This window comes from Stegodyphus dumicola, chromosome 9 (genome assembly GCF_044657685.1).
Source record: "Stegodyphus dumicola isolate Sdum_Otavi_A_Nest chromosome 9, ASM4465768v1".
Classification (NCBI taxonomy): Eukaryota; Metazoa; Arthropoda; class Arachnida; order Araneae; family Eresidae; genus Stegodyphus; species Stegodyphus dumicola.
Genome location: NC_140776.1, coordinates 404,341 through 430,887, shown reverse-complemented (window position 1 = coordinate 430,887; position 26,547 = coordinate 404,341). Strand labels below are relative to the sequence as shown.

Sequence of the window (26,547 nt, the reverse complement as noted above, 5' to 3'; positions counted from 1 at the left end):
TTGGGGAAAAATTTAAAAGAATCTGAAATCTATGCATTACTACGGAATACTTGTACTATTGAGATACTTAATCATTAATATGATTAAATATCTCAATATATCTATGCTGTATCTCAATATATCTATGTTACCGTGAAAGACCGAAATTGGAGAATGTCGACTTTCACCGGAGAATATCAACATTCACCAAATACGTCGGTGAAGGACCGAGTATTTTACTACATTCTTGTATATTCGGACCCTCACCGGTGTATGTCGACAATCACAGATATGCTTTGGTGAAAGTCGAAAAGAGAGGTCATGAACTTGTTGCAATAAATAAGATTTGAATCACATAATTTAATAAGTTTTTTACTACTGTTATTTTATTTTCTCATTTAGAACGTACTGTATAATTAAGTAAGTTTTTAACTTCTATTATTTTCCTTTCTCATTTTGAATGTATTGTGTGTTTTAGGTTCTCATGTTCTTAAGTTCTTATTTCAAGTCTCAAGTGCGTTTATTCGCGACTGAATAACGGAGAAGAAAATATAATATTCTTATATGTTCAACTTTCACCATTAGTACACGGTTAATGTCGACATTGACCGGTGTAAGTCAGAAATAAGAGTATTTGGAAAATATTTCGGACATACACCAAGAGACTATGTGAATGTTGACATTCACCGGTGAAAGTCGACATTCTCCAGATTTCGGTGTTTCACTGTAACATCTATACTCTCTATACTGTATTTACTCTCGAAATCTTGTTATATTACATGAAAGTCAATTTTTAAATTTTTGTATTCTATTTTGAGTATTTCTGTTTTGATCATTTTGTTTTTAACATATTCTGGGCTCTGTTAATAAATACTTATAGAGCTAGCTGGCGTTTATGTTCATAGGCATGACTGGTATCAAATTGGAATAAGGTTTAATTATCGTCTGCAGCATTAAAAATATTCTTTTCTTTAAAATGTCGTTGAAAATAAACGATGGATCAAATATATATATATATCATCAAATATATTTTCACGCTGTAAGAAGAGAAATACTCTTATTCAATTATTAAAAAAGATGTGAAAAACATGGTTTTACTATTTCTACATAATTGATATGAAACGTCAAAGTTTACATCTGACTGGGAAAAAAGGAAAAAAGGCCATACCGATCAATACCATACCACTCTTATGGTGTATTCCACTCTTATTAAATCTACAGTCGTATCTCATGTTTTAAAGGAAAATCTAGCTCCCACTCCCAAAGATCTATTGAAAAATCTTTAAATATCTCTGTAGGAACTGTGAACAAAATTATAAAATCAATTATAAAATCTGATTTAAAGCTAATGAAAACAAAACAAACAAACAAACAAACAAACAAGCAATAAAACATGATGTTCAACGCCTAACGCCGAAACATGTTTCTCAGCGTAAGGCAATGTGCAAATTTCTGTATGAAAATTATTTGTTAGGTGAAAAAGGAAAATATATAATTACTATTGATAAGGCGTGGATATACTTATCTACTTGAAATAAAAGGAGATCCATTTACTACCGAAAAAGAGGAGAAAAATACTGAAAATATGGGTTCCGAGAAAGCATCGGAAGTTTTTTTAAAGGTATAGGTAATTACTGGATTCTCTTATAGTAGAAAACCAAAATAAGGAAAGTAGAAAAAAAGACGAAATTAATTCGAATTACTATCAGAAATATGTTTTAGCACCTATTTTTAAAGAAGGAATTCCATCTCCTTATCCAAATAATCTTCACTCTGTTAAGTTTCCTCAGGACAAGACTCCAAGCCATACCTCTATATCCATCCCAATCAAGTTCCCTGATGTATCTCCTATAGGTTACTGTGCATTTGAACTATTAAAAGAAGCTTGTACTTCTTTAACTGTCCTTTGAAGCTTAAACTGTCCTCTTCCTTTGAAACATGATTTGATTTGCAAAGATTCTAGAAAATGTAAAATGTTTAAACGTTATTTAACTAATTTCTCTTAAACCATATTGAGAGAATGAACTTCAAAATTGGAAGTATTCTTTATTTTGCAAATGCATTATGCAATTCCATTCTCAAAATTATTTTTTCTGAAATGCAGACTTGTAATCTCACTTTATTGAAACTGTTTTTAAATAAAACAATATTTTGTTGCCATTACTGTCACTTGTTATCTTTATTAATTATTATAAGGAAATAATTCAAGAAAATCGTGATTTGAATATTTCTCCTTGCTATCATTAAACACACATTATTATAAATGTGGCTAAAAGAGAACCCTTTTCTTTTGCGGATCAAACATTCATGCGAATGTGAGAGGCAACAACAGATCGACTAGAATTTTTATGCCTATCCCCAGATATAAAAGTAACTTTTGTACGTAATTAGGATATAATAAATACTCACAACACGGAAAAAAAGTTTTCATTCATTTTCGTTACAAATTGAAGTGTTAGCTTCCTCTCCCAAAGAATTAGTTGAAAATATTTGCTCTTCGAAAAACTAAAACTAGGTCTTCTTTAAAAACCTTCCTCTGGATTTCTTACACAAACACAATTTTATTACACTGTGAATTAGTGAAAAGTACTCCATATAAGCCTATTTTAATAAAGCTCATTGTAAAAAAAATCAGTTGTACCTAACTAAACCGAGAAATAAACTCTGAAATTCGATATGTTAGTTTAATACTCAGTGTCAGGCTTCATTAACATTTCAATTACAAATGGCGAACATTTTAATCCCAGGATTTGGCTTCTCTGTTCAACCGCAGCATGTCCTCTTGTGAAAGTCTTTATGTTAAATTACATAACCTGAACAAATCTAAAAGGGAGAGAAAGAGCTTATGTGAAACATAAATTTAAAATTAGAGAAAAAAAAACAAATGCAAAATTCGATATGCTAATATTAATCTTTTTATAGCAAAATAAAAACAGTAATTTTTTCTCCTCTGAAGCGTTTTAATTATAATGCAGGAAGGAAGACCAGAGTTTTGGTCACAGTTGGAAGCTATAAGTAATGTAAAATTTTTAATGGTAACTCGAGTCATTACATTTGCAAGCATTTTAAAATATACAAAAAAGAGTCTTAGGCGGCGTAGGAAACAAGAGAAATGATAATTAGAGAAAAGAATTATACTACTGAAATAAAAACACTTAGGACTAACAACTGGAGGTTTATCTGTCTCAGAGAAAACAGAAATACTCAGTAACCGAAAGTGCTTAGCCATCTCATTTTCGGAAAGACCATTGGAAAAAAATGTTTAAAGAACTTCCAAAATTATTAATAAGGTGAACTGCTTTAAAACATTTTCTTTTAAGATTTCGTCTCTTTTCAATTGTTTTAGACGGAAACTAGGAAATGACGAAAAGTAAATATTTTTTGAAATTTTAATTTCATTTATTATTAATATAACCACTCAGTTAGCAGCATTAGAAATGCAAATCAAATGCCATCAAATCACTAAGGAAAAAATTATTTTCGCATGCGCATTACCGGATTTTAGCTAGTCAACGATAGCAAAGGAGTAAAGATGTCTCTTAACAGACAGTCAGGTAGCAATATTAATATTTAAAAGAATTATTAACAGGGTAAAAAGTACGAAAATTTATACTTAACAAAGAGTGACAACATAATTTGAAAGCTAAATTATCAGCTTAAATACAATGTGACGTACACTGCAAAGTTACAGAAAATAACTGACTGTTATTTGACTTCACATTTCAAAACAAGTACTTCTTGCGTGGCTACAGAAATTTCATAGTATAAGCATGTTTGTTTAAGCCCTTAAAATGAAAGCTCAAAGAAATAAATTCCGTTTTGTAGAAAATCCATTGTGTTAAACGCAACCCCGCGGTGTCAACTTATAAAGCGTCATAAGCAGAAGAAGAATATAGAGGCACTTTGTTCTTCAATGAAAGACTCTCAAGTGGAAATTCCTTCATTAGTGCTACTATATCTCTAATTGCTAGAGAGAGGAACATTTGCTTTGCAGTAAAAATTGTGGGTATTTACTTTTAGCGTTCATGCTAATTGCATGTTAAGCGCTTGAGGACAACGAGTTAACTCGGGCCAATCACTGCGTGATAGTTCTCTCAACACGAAGTAATTCGGGCGATCAGGGATTGAGTTAACACATTATTTGAAAATAAACACGTATTATGTTACATAATAATTGAACCAAAATCAAATAACGAGAAGTAATTATTATTGCTTCAACCCACAGAGACTAAAATATGTGGTCAAACTATCAGGCTAGTTTTCATGAGGCACACGAGGACTGTGTATACTTGAGAAAATGTGCTCAAACTCTGATGTTTCTAAGACGCTTCAAATAATACCAGTAATTCTAGCGAGTAATCTGCAATCAAGTAGTACAAATTCTACAATCAAGTAAAAAAAAAAAAAAAAAAAAATTAAAAAATAATTTCAACATTCTTCTTTCATTTGATACAGAAATAGAAAAAAAAACCTGTAGATGACATGTGTTTTGGATATTTAAAGTCCAAGCATTTGAAGCTCTGCCTAACTGATTTTAGGAAGAGAGCGGGTGCATTGTTAAGTAATGCATTTATGACATACAAAGAAATTTATGCCAAATAGAGTAAAATTTCGCCATCAAAAATTCTCGTGGAAAGAGTGTAACGCAGTATACATAAAATTAATAGTCTTAAAGCAAATAAGAAATTCTGGTTTCCGTTTGCTGTAACATTTTAGTTTTAATAAAAATGACTCTCAATCATAATTTTGCTTTCATGGTTAGAATTCTTTTTTCCCTTAACATTTTCCCCTTTAAAACGAATTCATGTCTTATTCGAAAGATTAGCGGCTTTCATTGAAGCGTAATCATCTCCCACTTTTGCCATTTCAAGAACTGTTATACAATCTAAACACTGTTATACAATAGACAGTTAAATTCAGATCTGATTCAGCTGGTAAACGTTACCAGAAGACCTCACAAGAAATGGAATCAAAATTAAGGATGTGCTTTCAGAAAAAATTAAACATAATTTAGCACCTACAATTTCTATACTAATAGTTTTCCCACTGAAACGGGCGTATAATTGTTTTCAAATTTCTATCATTAAGGATAATTACCGTAGCTCTTCGATTTTAAGATGAATGCTTTGATGCCTACAATATACGATAAAAAAAGAAGCTATGCACAGCTGTAAAGTGGAAATAGAAATCAATTTATGTGAATGATTATCCACTTATTAAAATATAGGCTTTATAGTTAAATTGCAAGTCAGAAAAACTAGTAATACGAGGGACTATGGTATTCTAAAATACCTCCGTTCTCACTGACTTCATGTAAAATGTACATCTTAAATTTCAGAAATCTGATTTATACCCCTGCATCTCCATGTCTAAGGCACAGAGAGCTGAATTCGACACATAATGACATTCTTCTAAACACACACAGTGCTCTTAAGAGCGATAACACATCATGAATCATTTACATAATAAGATATGATCGGGTAATCGTACATAAAGTTTTCCATTTTGTTTTAATATATAGGATAAATGAGCTGCTTGTAAAATTTTGCATTTCATTAGAAACACTAATCTACCTTTTGTCTGTCTGATTATACAGGGTGATTCTAAATAGTGTTTACAAATTAGGAGGGATTATAGTACTCATCCAGATGAGCAATAATTACCATAGAACTTTGGGTCGCATTCCGCTCTGAGAGGCAGAAAAGAGGAATATTGGAATTCCAACCTGATCTTACAACAGTATTGGAATACGGAATACGGAATTCACCGTATACGGAATGAATGTACAGTTTTTCAAGCAGAACTTCTGTGCATTTATCTTGCCGTCAAATGGGATCCAGGATTATGGGACAACATCCTCAAAGTACCTTATTTGTTCTGATTCTCTTTCTTCTCTTCAACTTTTGAACAGTATTACCAGCTGCGATAAATTGGTTATCGAAACCCTAGTAACTGTTAGTTCACTTAGAATTAGAGGTATTGGTATCTGCTTTGCTTATGTGCGTGCTCATCATGGTTTCTACGGAAATGAAAGAGCTAATTTCTTACCTAAAGATGCCTTAAACTTACCCACTGATATCAACATTAGCATTCCAAAGAGCTATTGGAAGTCCTTTCATTATAAAAAGCTTTTAGCTATGTGTAATAAGGAATACATTTCATCTTGTAATGCTGAAGTCACCAAAAAGTTCCGTCCTTCTATTTACCATAGACTGAATTCCGAGTCTTTCCTCTCGTTAAATTTTAAAGTGTCTCAGTTTTTATCTGGTCACGGTAAATTTGCAAGTTATATGTTTCGTTTTAATCTACGATCAAACAATTTATGTAAATGTTCAAAAAGAGTTCCTCAGGATGTGGAGCATTCGATTTTCTCGTGCCCTACATTTGATGGCCCTAGATTATGCTTACAGAACGATTTGAAAATGTTCGGAGTGACTTGGCCAGTGAACTTATCTGTTTTCGTGAAGTCCAGACTGCTGTTCTCTGCTTTTGTTCGCTTTATTTATGCATGTAATTTTTAATGTTTATTTATACATGTAACCTTTAATGTTCTAATTAACTTACTTCTGTAAGCCCCGTGTTGTACATATGTGGTGCAAGGGGAGTCTGTGTGTTCTCAAAGAAAGAAAAAAAAACAGTATTGAAAAGCGAATGAATGAGACCAAAAGGTGCTCAGTAAGTTTAATGAAAAACTCACAGAAAGTGCACAAAAAGGAAAAAACCGAAAACTTGGCATTCCAGTGTTACTTCGTGCTCACTTTGAAGGCAAACAATCAAATGCACAGCTTTGATTCGCAAGATGTCAACCTCGTAAACGATCGCAACAAGTTAATTATCTAATGAATGGCTGAATACATTGATATCAAAATATCAAGCCCACCAGCGGCCGAGCGGTAAAGACTCTGAACACTGGTAGTTCGGTCCGAGGTTCGAATCTTGCGAACGGGCTGGCTGCATGGGCGTTTTCGTGGTTTTCCCCATGTGTAACGTGTATACGAGCCAGTTCGCTTAGAAAGTCCTTCACGAAGGCATCCCACCCTTTAGGCAGATAGCCCTCGTGTGCTTTGCCATAATTAAATAATCCAATCCAATCAAAGTATCAATTTTTCCCCTTTGCCATCTTCTATCCTGCCCTCCTGGACATACTGTTCTGCGCTCATTCTACTTGAAGCACCCTTCTATGGGACACGAAGTTCTGACTGCCGGAACACAGCATGAACGTTTCATGCTAATCTCGGCATTCAGCGTTGCCGTTGGAGTAGGTTTATAATATTCACTTAGTAATATTATTCTTAATTTGTAACAATTTAGAATCACCCTGTATAGAAAACTGGGCTCATATGATCCAAGATCTTACAATTCGCAATTATTAACTTACAATATAGCGGAGCTGTAATCTAAATTAATGTCCATTTTGATAATATATAGTTGAGCAGCTGTTAAGAGTCTGGCAACACGACACTGAACTAGTTATTTCTGTATAGTGTACAAGTGATAAAGCTTCGACTTCAAATACTGAACCTTGTTAAATGCTCCAAATGAAAGACCCATTTTAATTACGCAAATGTCTCTAATTTCTAAAAAGAAATGTTATGCCCTAAATGAAGCTTTTAATTTGTGATTACTTAAATATTTGAAGAAAACTGTTATATTGTATTGCTATTTTTAATGTCTTGCGAGACAAAAAATTTTAAACTGTCCAGAAACTCAAGAATTTAATTGTTCATAAATATTACACACCAAAGAAACTAAATTATCACTTAATTGAAAGAAATTAGTCCTAACTCGGACATTATTAGTATTGGAACTGGAAAAATACGGTTTCCTTTCTATTTGTTTTAGTATTTTTGTAGTTATATTTAGTTTTCACTCATTACAAAAAATGTTAAATTAAATAATTTGTTATTATTAAGTAAGTATATAAAATGAATTAAACATTCGTTTAATTCCTTTTGTATACACAGCCATTGCTAGCACAGTTACTTAAATATTCCGACTAACCGTTTGATTTATTTTAAAAAATAAAACTGTGTCTTTCTACAGCAAATGAAATACTCTGAAATGAAAGCTATTATTTTTTGGCATATGGGACATTTTCTCCCCTGGTTAAAGATTTCGAGAATATTTGATGTTGAAAGTGATGTCGAGAGGTAAATTTTGTGTAAAATATTTATGCTTGCTTTTAGCTTTATTTGAAGTGCTAGTCTAGAAAATTTGAATACTATTGAAGATTCTTGGCATTGCCAATCATCATTTCAATAAAAATTAGCATTTCTCAAATAAAATGGTGAATTTGGCACGCAAAGTAAATATATAAAATTCTATTTGAAATCCCAATTTATACTTGGAAGAGTTTAATAATAATCTGTACTGCTATAAAAGAGAATTTATTGATTAATCACTCCATTTAGCATTAAACAAATTCCTGAATGAAAGGAAGCTCTGTTTTATGTCTAGCTTAACTTCATTTTTCGTAAAAGGCTTCCAAAACTCTTGAATTGCTAGTTGTATGTCAATTGAAACTCCATGTTGGTTTAAGAACACCTATTTGTTAGAGGGCAGAAAAGTAGAGATAAGTTTTTAAATTTTCTTAAACTGTCTCCAAACTCTAAGTTAAGTGTAGAGTCTTCACTTATAACACAAATCAAAGTTCCGAAAAAAACCAGAAACGCATTGGGCAGCGAAGTACAATCTAAACAACAAATATCTAACATATACTTTAAAGCCACCACTTTGCCTCAAGGAGACAATGCAGTTATATTAATGAAAATTCCTGTACATTACCAGATTTTACTGTAAGAGAAGCGATTTCCAAAATTTTATACTACAGAAAGTGACGAAAGAATTGGTGGTCAGTAATTTGACAATAAAATTTGCTAAGCATTTAGTGTCGGTTTATATTTCATTTTAAATACCATTATTTCTTCGAATCAAAGCTTGTTTCTAAAATTCGTTTTCATATGTTTCACTCAATCTGAAAATGTATATTTTGACTTAAAACTCAAAGAACAAATTTACCCAGCTTTTCTTTCAGTAAACAGCGTATGTTTGTTTCTCTTTCGTTAAATATTAATCAGTGAAATACATATCCTGCATGTGTTATTCATTTTAATAAATTAAAATTTCTTTCTAAAAATCTGGTATAGTTATTAAAATATCTATGGTAATCTGTAGTGCGACGAAAATGCTCTTTTTTTCTCTTTTCCTTTTTTCCTTTTTTTTTTTTTTTTTTTTTTTTTTTTTTTTGTTATTGCTCGATAGATAATGTGCAACGTACTTTAATATTTATGCTCACATTTCAGTTAGAGAATTATTCGTACATCATAAGATTGCCATCTTCAGCCATCTTTCTACAGTCCTAGAGAAATTTTTTGCACGGTTCTTCAAAAAAAAGTCAATACTACATCTACGTATTACAAGGCCACTTCTATGTATGTTTGTGCAGCCTGGCTGTCGGACTCAAATGCAGAAATCCACGAAATTCATGTAGCATGGAAAAATAATATGAGAGAAACGAACTGATAAACGATGACTTGAAACTCGACCGATTATTTATGTGGAATACATAATAACTAAGCAAGCGTTTCTTCAAAACTGTAATGATGCAAATTTTTCAGAAGTTCTTAGTTACCAAATCATTCCACAAGATGATTGGATCGGATCTTTTCCTTCTCATGTGCTTAAAGATCGCAACTTCGTAATCTAATTTTGACTGCTGAATTTCTTTTTTATATTTTATATTATATTTTTTCTTTTTTGCACGGTGTGACTTTTATCTCTCGTCGCTTTTCATCTGATTAGCAAACATGCAGTACAGGAGGACAATGGTGTCTCCACTTTTACCTTATTTCTTGAACGTTCTCGAAGTTTCAACATCTAAATCAATTTTTGTGTTTTAAGTTAAAAACTGTTGTCACTCTATTAAAGTTTATTTAATTAAATTAGGAGTTTCGATGGATTCTTCTATTTGAAGGTAGGGAATATGGTCTTGAAGAACTGTCGAAAGTGACTGACACAGTCTTTATAATGAATATATATATATATATATATATTACGTATGTTTTTCATTCTAGGATATTGCCAATCATATAATATGACCTATGTTCATAATAATCTGTTCACAACACAACTGGTGTAAGCAGCTGCCAGTGACGACAAACCATCCAGAGAAATATATGGAGACCAGACTCCCCCTGATGTGTATTTTCCTCCAGATCTATTTTTTTCTGTTTATCATCTAGATTGATACACTTTTTTTTTACAAAAATATCGCACCACCTAGGCGGTTTTCCTTAATTTTTAATATTAAGTGAACATTTATTTTTATTTCTCTTAATTACAGTAAAATTTGATAACAATTTAATTTTTTTTATTTGTGTTCTGTAGTGATACAATAATAGTTTGTAATATTTCAAGTGCTTGTACAAAATTCTACAGATGCCAAGGCATTTGAAAGTTTTTTCAGGGTTCTAATATCTTCTATGGGCAGCTTATCGGGCAACAAAAAGCGGTCTTTACTCTACAGCCTTCGTGATCCTTCGAAGGATTACTATTACATTATTTGGTGTAAAAAAAAGATTCAGATTTCGCTGGTTTCAGTTTCATTTGAAGATTAACTTCGCTTTTTGAGGAACGAGTTAAAAATTCCCATTACAAATTATACAAATGAAGCAAAATTTCTACCAAAAATGCCAAAATATAAAATGAGTTTAAAAACAGCAGTTACAACAGATGATAACGCAATCTTAATGATAGGAACTATTCACGTAATGTAATTAAAAAATATAGTAATTAAAAAATTTTATGAAGAAACACAAGTCCTAAGGCTTTGTCAAAAACAGTTCCACTCTGGGTAAACACAAAGTCCTAAGTGACACAAAAAACAGTTGATACTAGATAAACACAAAACACAATTCTTGGTTAAATACTAGTAGATATGGCAAAAATATGTAGAGTATGTACACAATCACCACTTTGGATTGTAGTGGATAGATCGCGGTCTTTCCACGATACTTTCTTAGGTAGAATCATAGTTTGTAAGTGCTTTAATGGCGCTGTATGGTGAATTTTGAATATTTGCAAAGAAATTATGCGCATTGACAAGAATTTGATCATGAATGCAGGGAATTTTCAGGTCATCATTAATTTGTTGATTTCGCACAAACCACGGTGTATCTGTAATAGCTCTGAGTATTTTATTCTGTAGCACACTTATTTTTATTCTCTCCGTCTTATTTGCAGTTGCCCATGCAGCCACTGCATACAGCAAAATCGGTCTTATAAGCGTAATGTAAAGTGTGCGTTTGATTCTTAAATCAAGCTGTGAATTTTTGGACCCCTTCATTTACTAAGCTATTTCACGTCCCTCCTCGAAGGCTGAATATGGATTTCATTAGGTAGGTGGGCGCACGTGCTCAAATGAAATTAACTCAAATGTTGCTGGTTTGAAGTTTCACTCTAAGTAACCAAGTAACTGAGGTGAAACACAAGCTAGATTCGTGTCTTTCTTTTCTTTTCCTCTGTATTATTAATACAAAAACATTGCTTATTTTGTTTTGCTCTTTTATATCGTATAATTTCTTTTCCTATCAAATCGAAAGGCCACCAGCGAACGAGCGGTAAAGTCGTTGAAAGCTAGTAACTCGGTCTGGCTGCATGAGTGCTTTCCTTGTTATCCCCACTTTCTTGAGCCATTTTTCGTTAGAATATTCTCCACAAAGGCATACATCGAGTACTATGCCATAACTATAAACAGAACCAAACACGAAAATTTTGTACATTTTTTACACTGTTTACGTTAAAGCTTGTTCTTATAAATTTTTTTCAGGACAATTGTGCCCATATCAGCCTTCTGCACTGGCCAGCTCATGCAGTTGTTCACCTTCAGCGCTCTTAGAAGCACCCATATCAGGACAGCCGGAATACAGCATGCACATATTGCATGTTAATAGCGACTTAAAGAAAAATTTGGAACAGTGTGTGCAGTGCCAGACAAGCGAAGGAGAAAGATTTCACGTAAAGCTTGATGGTAAGGCAGTCGTTGCGCTGTTATTACAACAGTATATAGCCTAAAATACGTAAGTGTTTGCTAAATCATCCACCCAAACCTGTTATTCGTTATCCATTTGAATCCGGAAAAATCCAAACTTTAAATTAAATATGTACCTGTGCATTTTCCATTTCATATAGAACCCGATCGAAACATAAAAATAATGTAAGCAAAATTTTTCTCTTCTAATTTGAAAGGTATTTCTTTCTTGAATGATGAATTTACGTAAAAAATTAACTTATTTTTCAAAGTATACTGATGTAAAATGTGGGTGTATTATTTATTATTATCTGTTAATTATAATGTAGATTAATCTTCCTTTCTTCGTCTTATTAAACTTCAGTTCTTATAACTATGACTTTAGCTAACCGTGGATACCGTTTTCCGTTAATCGGAAATCTACTGTAACTAAATTTGTGGATTGTACCTATTCTAATTGGTCATAAATAGAGTAACATAAATTATTGTCATGTAGTACTTACTCAGCGTTTCTCCTTTATGCGAGTAAAAGGGATGTTGGTCCCGCAGGACTGGGAAAACCTTTATCGAAGCTGATTGGTTTATTATGAATATTTTATTATCCGAACCATTGATGGTGATAAGGAGTTACTTAAGAAATAAACGAAACACGTTATAAGGACATTGACCGCTTAGCAAATTTAACAGGTTATTATATCCTCGTGACTTCTGTTAATGCTAAAATTTCTAATCAAAGCAGCTAATTTACCCAGCAAGTGGAACAATTTTAGGCAACATTCCAAATACACTAATAACAGAAGCCATAAAATGTTACCAAATTTCTACGGTGAAGGAAACAAAATACAGACACGTTATGAATTATTTACGTATTATTACTTAAGATGGCCATCTGTCTCTTCCCGGGCAGCGTAGAATCATAGAATTTTAGATTTTCAAAGCTAAATATAAGCAAATCTTCGTCGCCTTTGCGGAATTAAACATCTTGGACTTAAACGCTCAATCTGTAATATCTCTTTAATTACCACGACTCTCACTTACGTTCTTCATACCCAAAGTTATTTTTAAAATATTATCGAAGTTTATATGCTTTAGTAGATAGAAAATGGGGGTTCACCTGCACGCGGTGTGGGGTGTGGGCGTGGCCAACGACGTCACACAGAGGGCGGGACCAAAGGCAACGTCATCACACTAGGAGGCGTGGTCACGAGTGGAGTTGAGGTGTTGGTAGATTGCTGATTGAGTTGTAGACCTCCTGCTTTTCATTTAAAGTTAGTTTTTTATATTGGCAACGGGAAATATTTTCTGCATCTTAATTTTGATGATATAGCGATGCTGCCCTCTATTAATGAAAAAGTGAATGATATGTTTTAGAAATATATTTTTACGTCTGGTGTTAAAATTATTCAATGCGCGACTCTGAAAACAATGTAAAAGAAACAAATATAAAAAAGACTTTCCTTTAATAATAGTTCATCATGTCATGAAAATGAAATTACAAGATAATTTGTTTTTATTAGTCAATTTTATTCTGATACTTTTATCCTTTCTAGTTTTTCATGAAACTTTAACTTATTTCTCAGGTTTTCTGTTTCATAATAACATATTCATTTACTGTCATATTTTTTTAATACTTAACACGTTTCTAATTTGTAATATTTTATTTAATTTCCACATACTATTTTTTTTCATACCTTTCATAAATTTCAGAATACCTGATTTTTAACTTATACGTTATATTTCACAAACGTTCCCGCACGTGCTGTTTATTTGTTACATTACCTAATTTTAGATGCAATTTCACACTTTTTTTAACGTTAAAATGTTTAATGTATTCTGAATTTTAACTTCATTTACTTTTTTTTAAACCATTCTAGTATTCTATACACACTTTAACTTAGTGGTATGAAATTGTATTTAAAAAGAAACGTTTATTTTTCATGATCTTAGTTCTTTTACTAAATTTTCTACAGAATTTCTAATTTCTTTCACGTGTTTAACAATATCTTCCTTACATTACCGAATATTTTTTTTAAAAAAACTTAAGTCTATAACTGTTAATTGCTTTTCTTACGTTCATGATTTCCCTTCTGTGTTTATATTTCTTAATTCTTGCTTAACTTATTTATTATAATGTTTTTATTTCTGTCTCATCACTCGTAATTCCAACATTTTATCCCTTTTTATTCATTTTAACGATATGGATTGTTTTCATTTACTCCATATTCAAATATTTCCTTACAATTTTTATAATACTTGTTTTATTCCTCGATCATAATAGATCATCTACAGGTTTTACTCAGAAATTTCCATTCACAACTTTACAGTTTAATACCATTTATATCTAAATGTATTTCTTTCTCATATAGTTTTATGGTCTTCAAAATTTCTAACATCATATTTAGTTTTAAATCCCGATTACCTTTAAGTGTGTTGATAATTTTCATTTCTAATTTTACAACCACGTTCAGTGTTTCATCCACACATACCAAAATATTTCTTACATTTTCTGATATTTAGTCTATGTCATATTTCAGTACTTCAAATGAATTTACACTGCTCACACTATTATTTTTTCATGTTTTAGAGACACTGACTATACTAATTTTACTATTTTTCCTGCACTAATTGCATCTATGTCAGCACTCATGATAAACTAGCAATTGTTTTGCATCACATGCATAAAGAAATTCTTAAAACCAACTTTTTCAATATCGTACTTAAATTACTGTTTTCCAGATAGGAATTACCAGTATTCTTTGGTTTTACTCTGTTACATCTTTTTAAATTTTAACATCTTACTTTTAATTCTAACATACATCTTTTAAACAGTTTTTTCTTTTAATGATAGCCTTACCTTATTTGTTCAAATTACTTCTTTCATTCACCTTCTTTACTACCTTTCAGTACCTTCATAATTCACTATGCAAACGCAATGTCTTTCACTAACATTCTGTTTAATAATACCACAAGTTTCCTTAATTGACAAAAAGCGAATTATTTCTCATTTCAAAATAGAACTACTATATTTTTGCACAAACATTTCCTTTGTCCAAGCCACCCCTTAATCTGTAACTGATGTAGCGATAGGAAAGGAGATTCTTATCATATGCTCTTTCGACATTTGAGGTTTCTAGAACTTCTTTGACAAGTATATCAATACCATCAGAAAATATACTTAACACTTTTACCCAGTTTAAAGGCAACATACTGTTATAAGAATGGTTTTAGTTAAATTTATAACACAAATAAACGCATTTTGTGCTAAATAGGCATAAACATTTAGATTCAGAGTATTTCTTTTTAATCCGATGTAAGACTTGAATTTCATTCATGATACGGATTGTCTCTTGATTTTCTTTTTGTTTACCTTACACTAATAGAAAATTTTTATTTTACAAGTTCAGCTTTTAATGAAATAGAAATAAAAACTACGATACACCTGCTGATTTTAAGAAAAGGAACTTTGATATATTTCTGGAAATGTAAATGCTTTTAGAGTTTTCTTTCAATAGCGTTGATTTTCATTACTTTACTAACTTCAATAATTCTCTTATTAGCTAATATGAATGAAAGAAGATTGTCAAAAATGTGACACAGTATAATTCTTACGAACATATGTACCTTTACCAGCATACAGATATTACCGATTGAAATGAAGAAAGATACAGATATTTTACTATAATCTACATTAAATTAAAAAAAATATTTAAACTTTCATACATTCCAAAGAATAAACGAAAACTCAATAGATATTGTCATGTTTGTATATATGAGATAAAAGTTTTATGAATGGTATTTAAAGTAATGCTTAGAACTTCATAAAAGCGAACATTCACTATGTTAATACACATATCATCAGTTATTTACATTAATCAATGTAATATTAATCATTACATGTACTATATGCATATATATTTAAAGTTTAATTGTCTTACAATTGAATAATTAACTATTGAGAGAAAGAGGTTCATATCTTACACTATTTAATTCACATGGAACAAATTTTTCCATCAACCACATTGAACCAAGTTTATTAAATCCACCAAAGCTCTTTTATTTCTGCATTTTCACACTCACGACACATTTTAAATGTGACTATTGAATACCATTTCAAACACCGATATCATAACTCAGTGTTAACTCAGTGTAACTACATCATAACTCATTTTTTCCCTACTAACTACAATTTTATATATTCAAGAAGTACATCTAAGACATGATCATTTTCTATGTTCTAGCAAATCGATTCAATTGCGAACATACTATTAAGACTTGCGATTTTAAAAGACTTGCATGTATTAACGATGTCAACGTTTCTTCGTTTTTATAAGATTCACATCAAATCATGTCGCATTCGAATGTGGTGTAAGAGATCACTTTTTCTTTTAAACACTTGTAAACAATGGATGCAATTTATAAGAAGAGAAGTATCATGCTGTTTCAAAACATCATCATCAGCATATTTCTGTTTCTTTTGACACCGGCAAAATTTAAAAAAAAAAAAAAAAAAAAGGTTCGTGAGATTTTCTTCAAATTATGTTTTACTTGAAAAAATGTCCGAACACTCAATACGATGTAAAGATTCATATTGTTTTAAATTCTTATGCTCACTAAATATTTTTTATCACGATTTACTCTTAAAAGTAACTTTATAAGTTTTCATATCCTTTTTACATCAAAAGAACTTGTGATTATCCACTACAAAATTCTAAGACGAGAAGCTTCGCGACTTTTCAAACTACAAACTTAAATTTCTTAGGACATACATTACATCTGATGTTTCTTTCATGAGATTTCAAATATCTCTTCAGATTACTCGTATTCAAGAAACCTTACAAATATATCACATAAGTTCAGCGAACAATCGCTTCATAAACTATTAAATTTTCAACACGAGTGAATCACTTGAAGCATATACTGCACTGTAAACATACAATACTTAAAAAAATTGTTATAAAAAATAAAAATACATTCATTTCACCAAGAAGCTTTTCTATTTAAATACATTTATTTATTTCCAAAGAACAAGTTTCTGTATTATACATAAAATATACTTAGAATTTTCTTTCATTAGTTAATATCAAATTAACAACAATATCCATTTACTGATATTTGATATACATGTTTGCTTTAAAATTAAAACTAAAATTTCAATATATTTCTATTAAAAAAAACATAAGGAAAAAAAAATACTCATAACATCAACCAAAGACAGAAATTTAAATAGAATAGCTGTACTTATATTAGTGCATTTTTATAATCTTCATAACATTTCGATTCAAAAAACCTATTACAAAATAAATGAAACATTTTTTTCTGCCTTAAAGAATCTCTTATATTTTTAAAATTAATACATAAAAATATATCTTCCCCAATATATTTAATTCTATCCTCAACACTTATTATAATGCAATCATGTCTTGTTTGTGAAGGATGATTTACAATACAACCTTCGCATTTAAATAGTTTTTTAATCCTGAATTTAATTCAGTTTTGATAGAGTTTATGAGTTCTTTTAAAAAGTTCATCATCATCACTTACCATATCCGAACAATTGTTTTTACATTTGATTTGCAACGGTAAAATAATTTCAAAAATACTTTTATATAAAGTATTAGATACATCAGGAATAATTTCTTTTAATTTTTTTTAAAATATCACAGTTTACCTTTAGGTATGTAGGTTTTAGTTTAAAAGAATTTTCATCTTGTTTAAAAACTTGTTGAAAAATACACTCACCTTCTTTGTTGAAAACTACCAACTCATTATTGCAAATGATGCTGGCAGTCGTATAGACAAGATTAAATTCATATATTTTTGAGGAAAATTCTTGCCATGTTGCAGGAGTTATAACAACACCGCGTGTAGTAGGGTATAATATTTTATTTTGTTCCACACATTCACGTAGATGAATGTTCATTCTGTTTTCAAACTGATTTATGGACACAAAATATCCCCAACCAAGAGTCCACTGTGCAATCAACTTCGAACTTTTTTTTTTCTGTTCTCGATTATTCGGCATGAAGATATTTTCAGGAACACACTTCATATAGTGGGCAAACCACTCATCCTCTGGAAGTTCATCCTCATTATCTTCCAAGCGTCGTTTTTTAATTTTCGAAATTTTTATGTTTCAGAATGTGATACTAATTCTAGGATCTTTAACGTCAGGTTGAGAGGGTATTCCGTGCATCCAAAATTGATTCGTTGGGGGTTTCATTATAAGGAGAGTTCCATGAGTTAAGTCCACGCTTCGAGATGTGAAATTTCGCCTGGTAAATACCATTTCACGTTTTGCACCTAAACTGATGATAGGTATATCACTTTCAGGTTCGAGACAAGTTTCATTGTCTTTATGCGTTGAAATTTTCGCCACTCCGTCAGGATAATAGTTCAATAAAGCAAAATTATATTTTTTGCCAGTTATCCTTTCAACATAATCTTTTACATTTAGAAGAGTTTGAGTCCATGGTTCTGCACAAATGCTCGTTCCAGAGAATTCGTAACTAAGTCCTTCATCACCAAAACTGAGTACTTTTCTTCGTGGAACGTACTGAGTCCCATTAATTTCAAAACTAATATTTTTAAAATCATAATTTGATTGTTCATCTAGCAAAATATCAGCTTCATTTCGTGAATAAAATTCTTCGTATAATTCCACATTTAACTCTGTATCACATATATTCCTCATATTCGCTTCTGAATCTAACGACAATTCTGAATGATATAGAAATACGTAGCATTCTTAAATAGCAAAAATTATCTAAAACATACATTAACGAAATGATTTCATCAACACTTATCGTAATACATTCTTGTCATGTCTTGTTTGTGAAGCCAGTCTTTCCGGCGTCATATGTGTAAAAATAATCATGATAGGATAGTGGGAAAGAGTTATAGTGTCCTAATGTTGTTATACTGAACCTCGATATTACATATATGCATAAGGAGAATCTTAAAAGCATCATCCACTTATCATGATAGAGTAATGGAAAATTTCTAAAACTCTGATAATCATACGCGAAAGGATGTATTATCTTAAGGTTGTTGTTGCTATTCCAAGTTTGACAATACATACAGAAGTGAAGGAAGACCCTTGATAAGTGCTGCACGTTATCATGATAACGTGTAGTCTACAGCGCTTATCAAGGATCTTCCTTCACTTCTGTATGTACTGTCAAATTTGGAATAGCAACAATAACCTTAAGATAATACATTCTTTCGCGTATGATTATCAGAGTTTTAGAAATTTTCCATTACTCTATCATGATAAGTGGATGATGCTTTTAAGATTCTCCTTATGCATATATGTAATATCGAGGTTCAGTATAACAACATTAGGACACTATAACTCTTTCCCACTATCCTATCATGATTATTTTTACACATATGATGCCGGAAAGACTGGCTTCACAAACAAGACATGACAAGAATGTATTACGATAAGTGTTGATGAAATCATTTCGTTAATGTATGTTTTAGATAATTTTTGCTATTTAAGAATGCTACGTATTTCTATATCATTCAGAATTGTCGTTAGATTCAGAAGCGAATATGAGGAATATATGTGATACAGAGTTAAATGTGGAATTATACGAAGAATTTTATTCACGAAATGAAGCTGATATTTTGCTAGATGAACAATCAAATTATGATTTTAAAAATATTAGTTTTGAAATTAATTAATGAGACTCAGTACGTTCCACGAAGAAAAGTACTCAGTTTTGGTGATGAAGGACTTAGTTACGAATTCTCTGGAACGAGCATTTGTGCAGAACCATGGACTCAAACTCTTCTAAATGTAAAAGATTATGTTGAAAGGATAACTGGCAAAAAATATAATTTTGCTTTATTGAACTATTATCCTGACGGAGTGGCGAAAATTTCAACGCATAAAGACAATGAAACTTGTCTCGAACCTGAAAGTGATATACCTATCATCAGTTTAGGTGCAAAACGTGAAATGGTATTTACCAGGCGAAATTTCACATCTCGAAGCGTGGACTTAACTCATGGAACTCTCCTTGTAATGAAACCCCCAACGAATCAATTTTGGATGCACGGAATACCCTCTCAACCTGACGTTAAAGATCCTAGAATTAGTATCACATTCCGAAACATAAAAATTTCGAAAATTAAAAAACGACGCTTGGAAGATAATGAGGATGAACTTCCAGAGGATGACTGGTTTGCCCAATATATGAAGTCTGTTCCTGAAAATATCTTCATGCCGAATAATCGAGAACAGAAAAAAGAAAGTTCGAAGTTGATTGCACAGTGGACTCTTGGTTGGGGATATTTTGTGTCCATAAATCAGTTTGAAAACAGAATGAACATTCATCTACGTGAATGTGTGGAACAAAATAAAATATTATACCCTACTACACGCGGTGTTGTTATAACTCCTGCAACATGGCAAGAATTTTCCTCAAAAATATATGAATTTAATCTTGTCTATACGACTGCCAGCATCATTTGCAATAATGAGTTGGTAGTTTTCAACAAAGAAGGTGAGTGTATTTTTCAACAAGTTTTTAAACAAGATGAAAATTCTTTTAAACTAAAACCTACATACCTAAAAGTAAACTGTGATATTTTAAAAAAAATTAAAAGAAATTATTCCTGATGTATCTAATACTTTATATAAAAGTATTTTTGAAATTATTTTACCGTTGCAAATCAAATGTAAAAACAATTGTTCGGATATGGTAAGTGATGATGATGAACTTTTTAAAAGAACTCATAAACTCTATCAAAACTGAATTAAATTCAGGATTAAAAAACTATTTAAATGCGAAGGTTGTATTGTAAATCATCCTTCACAAACAAGACATGATTGCATTATAATAAGTGTTGAGGATAGAATTAAATATATTGGGGAAGATATATTTTTATGTATTAATTTTAAAAATATAAGAGATTCTTTAAGGCAGAAAAAAATGTTTCATTTATTTTGTAATAGGTTTTTTGAATCGAAATGTTATGAAGATTATAAAAATGCACTAATATAAGTACAGCTATTCTATTTAAATTTCTGTCTTTGGTTGATGTTATGAGTATTTTTTTTTCCTTATGTTTTTTTTAATAGAAATATATTGAAATTTTAGTTTTAATTTTAAAGCAAACATGTATATCAAATATCAGTAAATGGATATTGTTGTTAATTTGATATTAACTAATGAAAGAAAATTCTAAGTATATTTTATGTATAATACAGAAACTTGTTCTTTGGAAATAAATAAATGTATTTAAATAGAAAAGCTTCTTGGTGAAATGAATGTATTTTTATTTTTTATAACAATTTTTTTAAGTATTGTATGTTTACAGTGCAGTATATGCTTCAAGTGATTCACTCGTGTTGAAAATTTAATAGTTTATGAAGCGATTGTTCGCTGAACTTATGTGATATATTTGTAAGGTTTCTTGAATACGAGTAATCTGAAGAGATATTTGAAATCTCATGAAAGAAACATCAGATGTAGTGTATGTCCTAAGAAATTTAAGTTTGTAGTTTGAAAAGTCGCGAAGCTCCTCGTCTTAGAATTTTGTAGTGAATAATCACAAGTTCTTTTCATGTAAAAAGGATATGAAAACTTATAAAGTTACTTTTAAGAGTAAATCGTGATAAAAAATATTTAGTGAGCATAAGAATTTAAAACAATATGAATCTTTACATCGTATTGAATGTTTGGACATTTTTTCAAGTAAAACAGAATTTGAAGAAAATCTCACAAACCTTTTTTTTTTTTTTTTTTTTTTTTTTTTTTTAATTTTGCCGGTGTCAAAAGAAACAGAAATATGCTGATGATGATGTTTTGAAACAGCATGATACTTCTCTTCTTATAAATTGCATCCATTGTTTACAAGTGTTTAAAAGAAAAAGTGATCTCTTACACCACATTCGAATGCGACATGATTTGATGTGAATGTTATAAAAATGAAGAAACGTTGACATCGTTAATACATGCAAGTCTTCTAAAATCGCAAGTCTTAATAGTATGTTCGCAATTGAATCGATTTGCTAGAACATAGAAAATGATCATGTCTTAGATGTACTTCTTGAATATATAAAATTGTAGTTAGTAGGGAAAAAATGAGTTATGATGTAGTTACACTGAGTTAACACTGAGTTATGATATCGGTGTTTGAAATGGTAATCAATAGTCACATTTAAAATGTGTCGTGAGTGTGAAAATGCAGAAATAAAAGAGCTTTGGTGAATTTAAAAAACTTGGTTCAATGTGGTTGATGGAAAAATTTGTTCCATGTGAACTAAATAGTGTAAGATATGAACCTCTTTCTCTCAATAGTTAATTATTCAATTGTAAGACAATTAAACTTTAAATATATATGCATATAGTACATGTAATGATTAATATTACATTGATTAATGTAAATAACTGATGATATGTGTATTAACATAGTGAATGTTCGCTTTTATGAAGTTCTAAGCATTACTTTAAATACCATTCATAAAACTTTTATCTCATATATACAAACATGACAATATCTATTGAGTTTTCGTTTATTCTTTGGAATGTATGAAAGTTTAAATATTTTTTTTAATTTAATGTAGATTGGAGTAAAATATCTGTATCTTTCTTCATTTCAATCGGTAATATCTGTATGCTGGTAAAGGTACATATGTTCGTAAGAATTATACTGTGTCACATTTTTGACAATCTTCTTTCATTCGTATTAGCTAATAAGAGAATTATTGAAGTTAGTAAAGTAATGAAAATCAACGCTATTGAAAGAAAACTCTAAAAGCATTTACATTTCCAGAAATATATCAAAGTTCCTTTTCTTAAAATCAGCAGGTGTATCGTAGTTTTTATTTCTATTTCATTAAAAGCTGAACTTGTAAAATAAAAATTTTCTATTAGTGTAATGTAAACAAAAAGAAAATCAAGAGACAATCCGTATCATGAATGAAATTCAAGTCTTACATCGGATTAAAAAGAAATACTCTGAATCTAAATGTTTATGCCTATTTAGCACAAAATGCGTTTATTTGTGTTATAAATTTAACTAAAACCATTCTTATAACAGTATGTTGCCTTTAAACTGGGTAAAAGTGTTAAGTATATTTTCTGATGGTATTGATATACTTGTCAAAGAAGTTCTAGAAACCTCAAATGTCGAAAGAGCATATGATAAGAATCTCCTTTCCTATCGCTACATCAGTTACAGGTTAAGGGGTGGCTTGAATGGATAAAGGAAATGTTTGTGCAAAAATATAGTAGTTCTATTTTGAAATGAGAAATAATTCGCTTTTTGTCAATTAAGGAAACTTGTGGTATTATTAAACAGAATGTTATTGAAAGACATTGCGTTTGCATAGTGAATTATGAAGGTACTGAAAGGTAGTAAAGAAGGTGAATGAAAGAATTAATTCGAACAAATAAGGTAAGGCTATCATTAAAAGAAAAAACTGTTTAAAAGATGTATGTTAGAATTAAAAGTAAGATGTTAAAGTTTAAAAAGATGTAACAGAGTAAAACCAAAGAATACTGGTAATTCCTATCTGGAAAACAGTAATTTGAGTACGATATTGAAAAAGTTGGTTTTAAGAATTTCTTTATGCATGTGATGCAAAACAATTGCTAGTTTATCATGAGTGCTGACATAGATGCAATTAGTGCAGGAAAAATAGTAAAATTAGTATAGTCAGTGTCTCTAAAACATGAAAAAATAATAGTGTGAGCAGTGTAAATTCATTTGAAGTACTGAAATATGACATAGACTAAATATCAGAAAATGTAAGAAATATTTTGGTATGTGTGGATGAAACACTGAACGTGGTTGTAAAATTAGAAATGAAAATTATCAACACACTTAAAGGTAATCGGGATTTAAAACTAAATATGGTGTTAGAAACTTTCAAGACCATAAAACTATATGAGAAAGAAATACATTTAGATATAAATGGTATTAAACTGTAAAGTTGTGAATGGAAATTTCTGAGTAAAACCTGTAGATGATCTATTATGATCGAGGAATAAAACAAGTATTATAAAAATTGTAAGGAAATATTTGAATATGGAGTAAATGAAAACAATCCATATCGTTAAAATGAATAAAAAGGGATAAAATGTTGGAATTACGAGTGATGAGACAGAAATAAAAACATTATAATAAATAAGTTAAGCTAGAATTAAGAAATATAAACACAGAAGGGAAATCATGAACGTAAGAAAAGCAATTAACAGTTATAGACTTAAGTTTTTTTTAAAAAATATTCGGTGATGTAAGGAAGATATTGTTAAACACGTGAAAGAAATTAGAAATTCTGTAGAAAATTTAGTAAAAGAACTAAGATCATGAAAAATAAACGTTTCTTTTTAAATACAATTTCATACCACTAAGTTAAAGTGTGTATAGAATACTAGAATGGTTTAAAAAAAAATGAAAGAAATGAAGTTAAAATGAAATAAAATGAAAAGTAAATGAAGTTAAAATTCAGAATATATTGAACATTATAACGTTAAAAAAAGTGTGAAATTGCATCTAAAATTAAGTAATGTAACAAATAAACAGCACGTGCGGGAACGTTTGTGAAATATAACGTATAAGTTAAAAATCAGGTATTCTGAAATTATGAAAGGTATGAAAAAAAATAGTATGGGGAAATTAAATAAAATATTACAAATTAGAAACGTGTTAAGTATTAAAAAAATATGACAGTAAATGAATATGTTATTATGAAACAGAAAACCTGAGAAATAAGTTAAAGTTTCATGAAAAACTAGAAAGGATAAAAGTATCAGAATAAAATTGACTAATAAAAACAAATTATCTTGTAATTTCATTTTCATGACATGATGAACTATTATTAAAGGAAAGTCTTTTTTATATTTGTTTCTTTTACATTGTTTTCAGAGTCGCGCATTGAATAATTTTAACACCAGACGTAAAAATATATTTCTAAAACATATCATTCACTTTTTCATTAATAGAGGGCAGCATCGCTATATCATCAAAATTAAGATGCAGAAAATATTTCCCGTTGCCAATATAAAAAACTAACTTTAAATGAAAAGCAGGAGGTCTACAACTCAATCAACAATCTACCAACACCTCAACTCCACTCGTGACCACGCCTCCTAGTGTGATGACGTTGCCTTTGGTCCCGCCCTCTGTGTGACGTCGTTGGCCACGCCCACACCCCACACTGCGTGCAGGTGAACCCCCATTTTCTATCTACTTGCTTTCTTTCTGTCTATAGATGGAAAACAAACAGGGTTTTTTTTTGTACAAGTATATTTGGGGAGCAAAATATTTAGGTACACATATGTGTACCTCTGGATACAAATAAGTAAATAATCTCATATTTTAATAATTCTAAATTTTAATATTTAAAGCAGCCATTAGATTAAAATATGAAATAAAATGTGATACCCAAAGGAAATTCACAACAACATCCTAATTTATAAAATTTATTATATTTTAAGGAAATTTAATTTTTATTTTATCTTTAGCAACACACTATTTTGTATGAAACTTCAACACAATTATTTTTAAAAGACATAAATGTACTCTACGTTTGGTACAGAAGACCCTTGTTTTGATGTACAGCCAAGAATTCTACATTTGGATGCATTTTTGTCATGTAGGAATTTTGGTACGTTATTTACACCATACAGACACAAGTCTTTTACCTGGTTGAGCAATTACGTTCCTCTGCTTCTTGAGGTGTTCTTCCACATTGGAGCTTGAAGGATGTCTTGAGCCTTCATCTATTAATGATTAGATTTCTTTCATATCTGCACAACGCTGATGGGACTAGCAAGCGATATTCCATGATAGATTTAGCACCTGTGAGATTATTTTGCTTGTGATAGCAGGATACTAAATTATCTGAAAAATGCAGATTTGGGCGCAAAGTGAATAGTCTCTTGCCAAGGTTTCAAGGAAACATCCTATCGATAAGTCTCTTGACAAATACAATTTTGATTGAGAGAAATTTCAGTGTGTCGATCCAAATATGGAGAAGAACAAGTCGAATTATTTTATTTGCATTTTCATTACAGATTAATGTTTGGAGAACTGAGTGGAATATAAATTAGTTTGGGCAGCTCTTTTCTTCAAAACATTCAGCCCTCAGGTATTCAAAAAACGAAGCCGATGGTGAAAGATACTGTAGGGCATTCTCAAAGTCACCCTGCAAGCATAAAAATTTCTCGGTCATTCTGCAATAATAATAATAATAACGTACCTGGCATCATAAAAATTAGATTCAGGAAAGTATATTTAAAATAAGTTTTATTTCTTTTCAAAATATTAAATAATTATTGTCTTTCAGTAGGCTCGACTTTTAGTAGCTATACTGATTAATTTGTACATTTCTCTATGCTTGAAATTATTTAAAAATATGATCCAAAAGTATATTGCTTGTGCATGCATTACATTGTATTAAATATCGTACATTTTTTCTTCTATACAACTCTTTCAATTTATTTACAATGCTAAACGAAATTGAGACATTTTCACTTGTATTCTCATCAACTCAATCAAACAACTCATCATCTCAATCAAAA

General features: G+C 30.5%; 1 protein-coding gene across 3 annotated transcripts in view; it reads right to left on the bottom strand.

Moving 5' to 3' along the window:
* LOC146995278 (uncharacterized) overlaps nt 1-26,547 on the bottom strand; it is a 474,485-nt gene that overhangs the window by 75,843 nt on the left and 372,095 nt on the right. For 2 of the 3 annotated variants that reach the window (XM_085823161.1, XM_085823163.1), the window contains one exon: nt 25,504-26,171. The exons of the other annotated variant lie outside the window; for it this stretch is intronic. In XM_085823161.1, coding sequence (XP_085679287.1) covers nt 26,073-26,171 — 99 coding nt within the window. In that variant the 3' untranslated portion in view covers nt 25,504-26,072. Of the gene's footprint in view, nt 1-25,503; nt 26,172-26,547 lie in introns of those variants that run through there. 3 annotated transcript variants of the gene reach the window in all.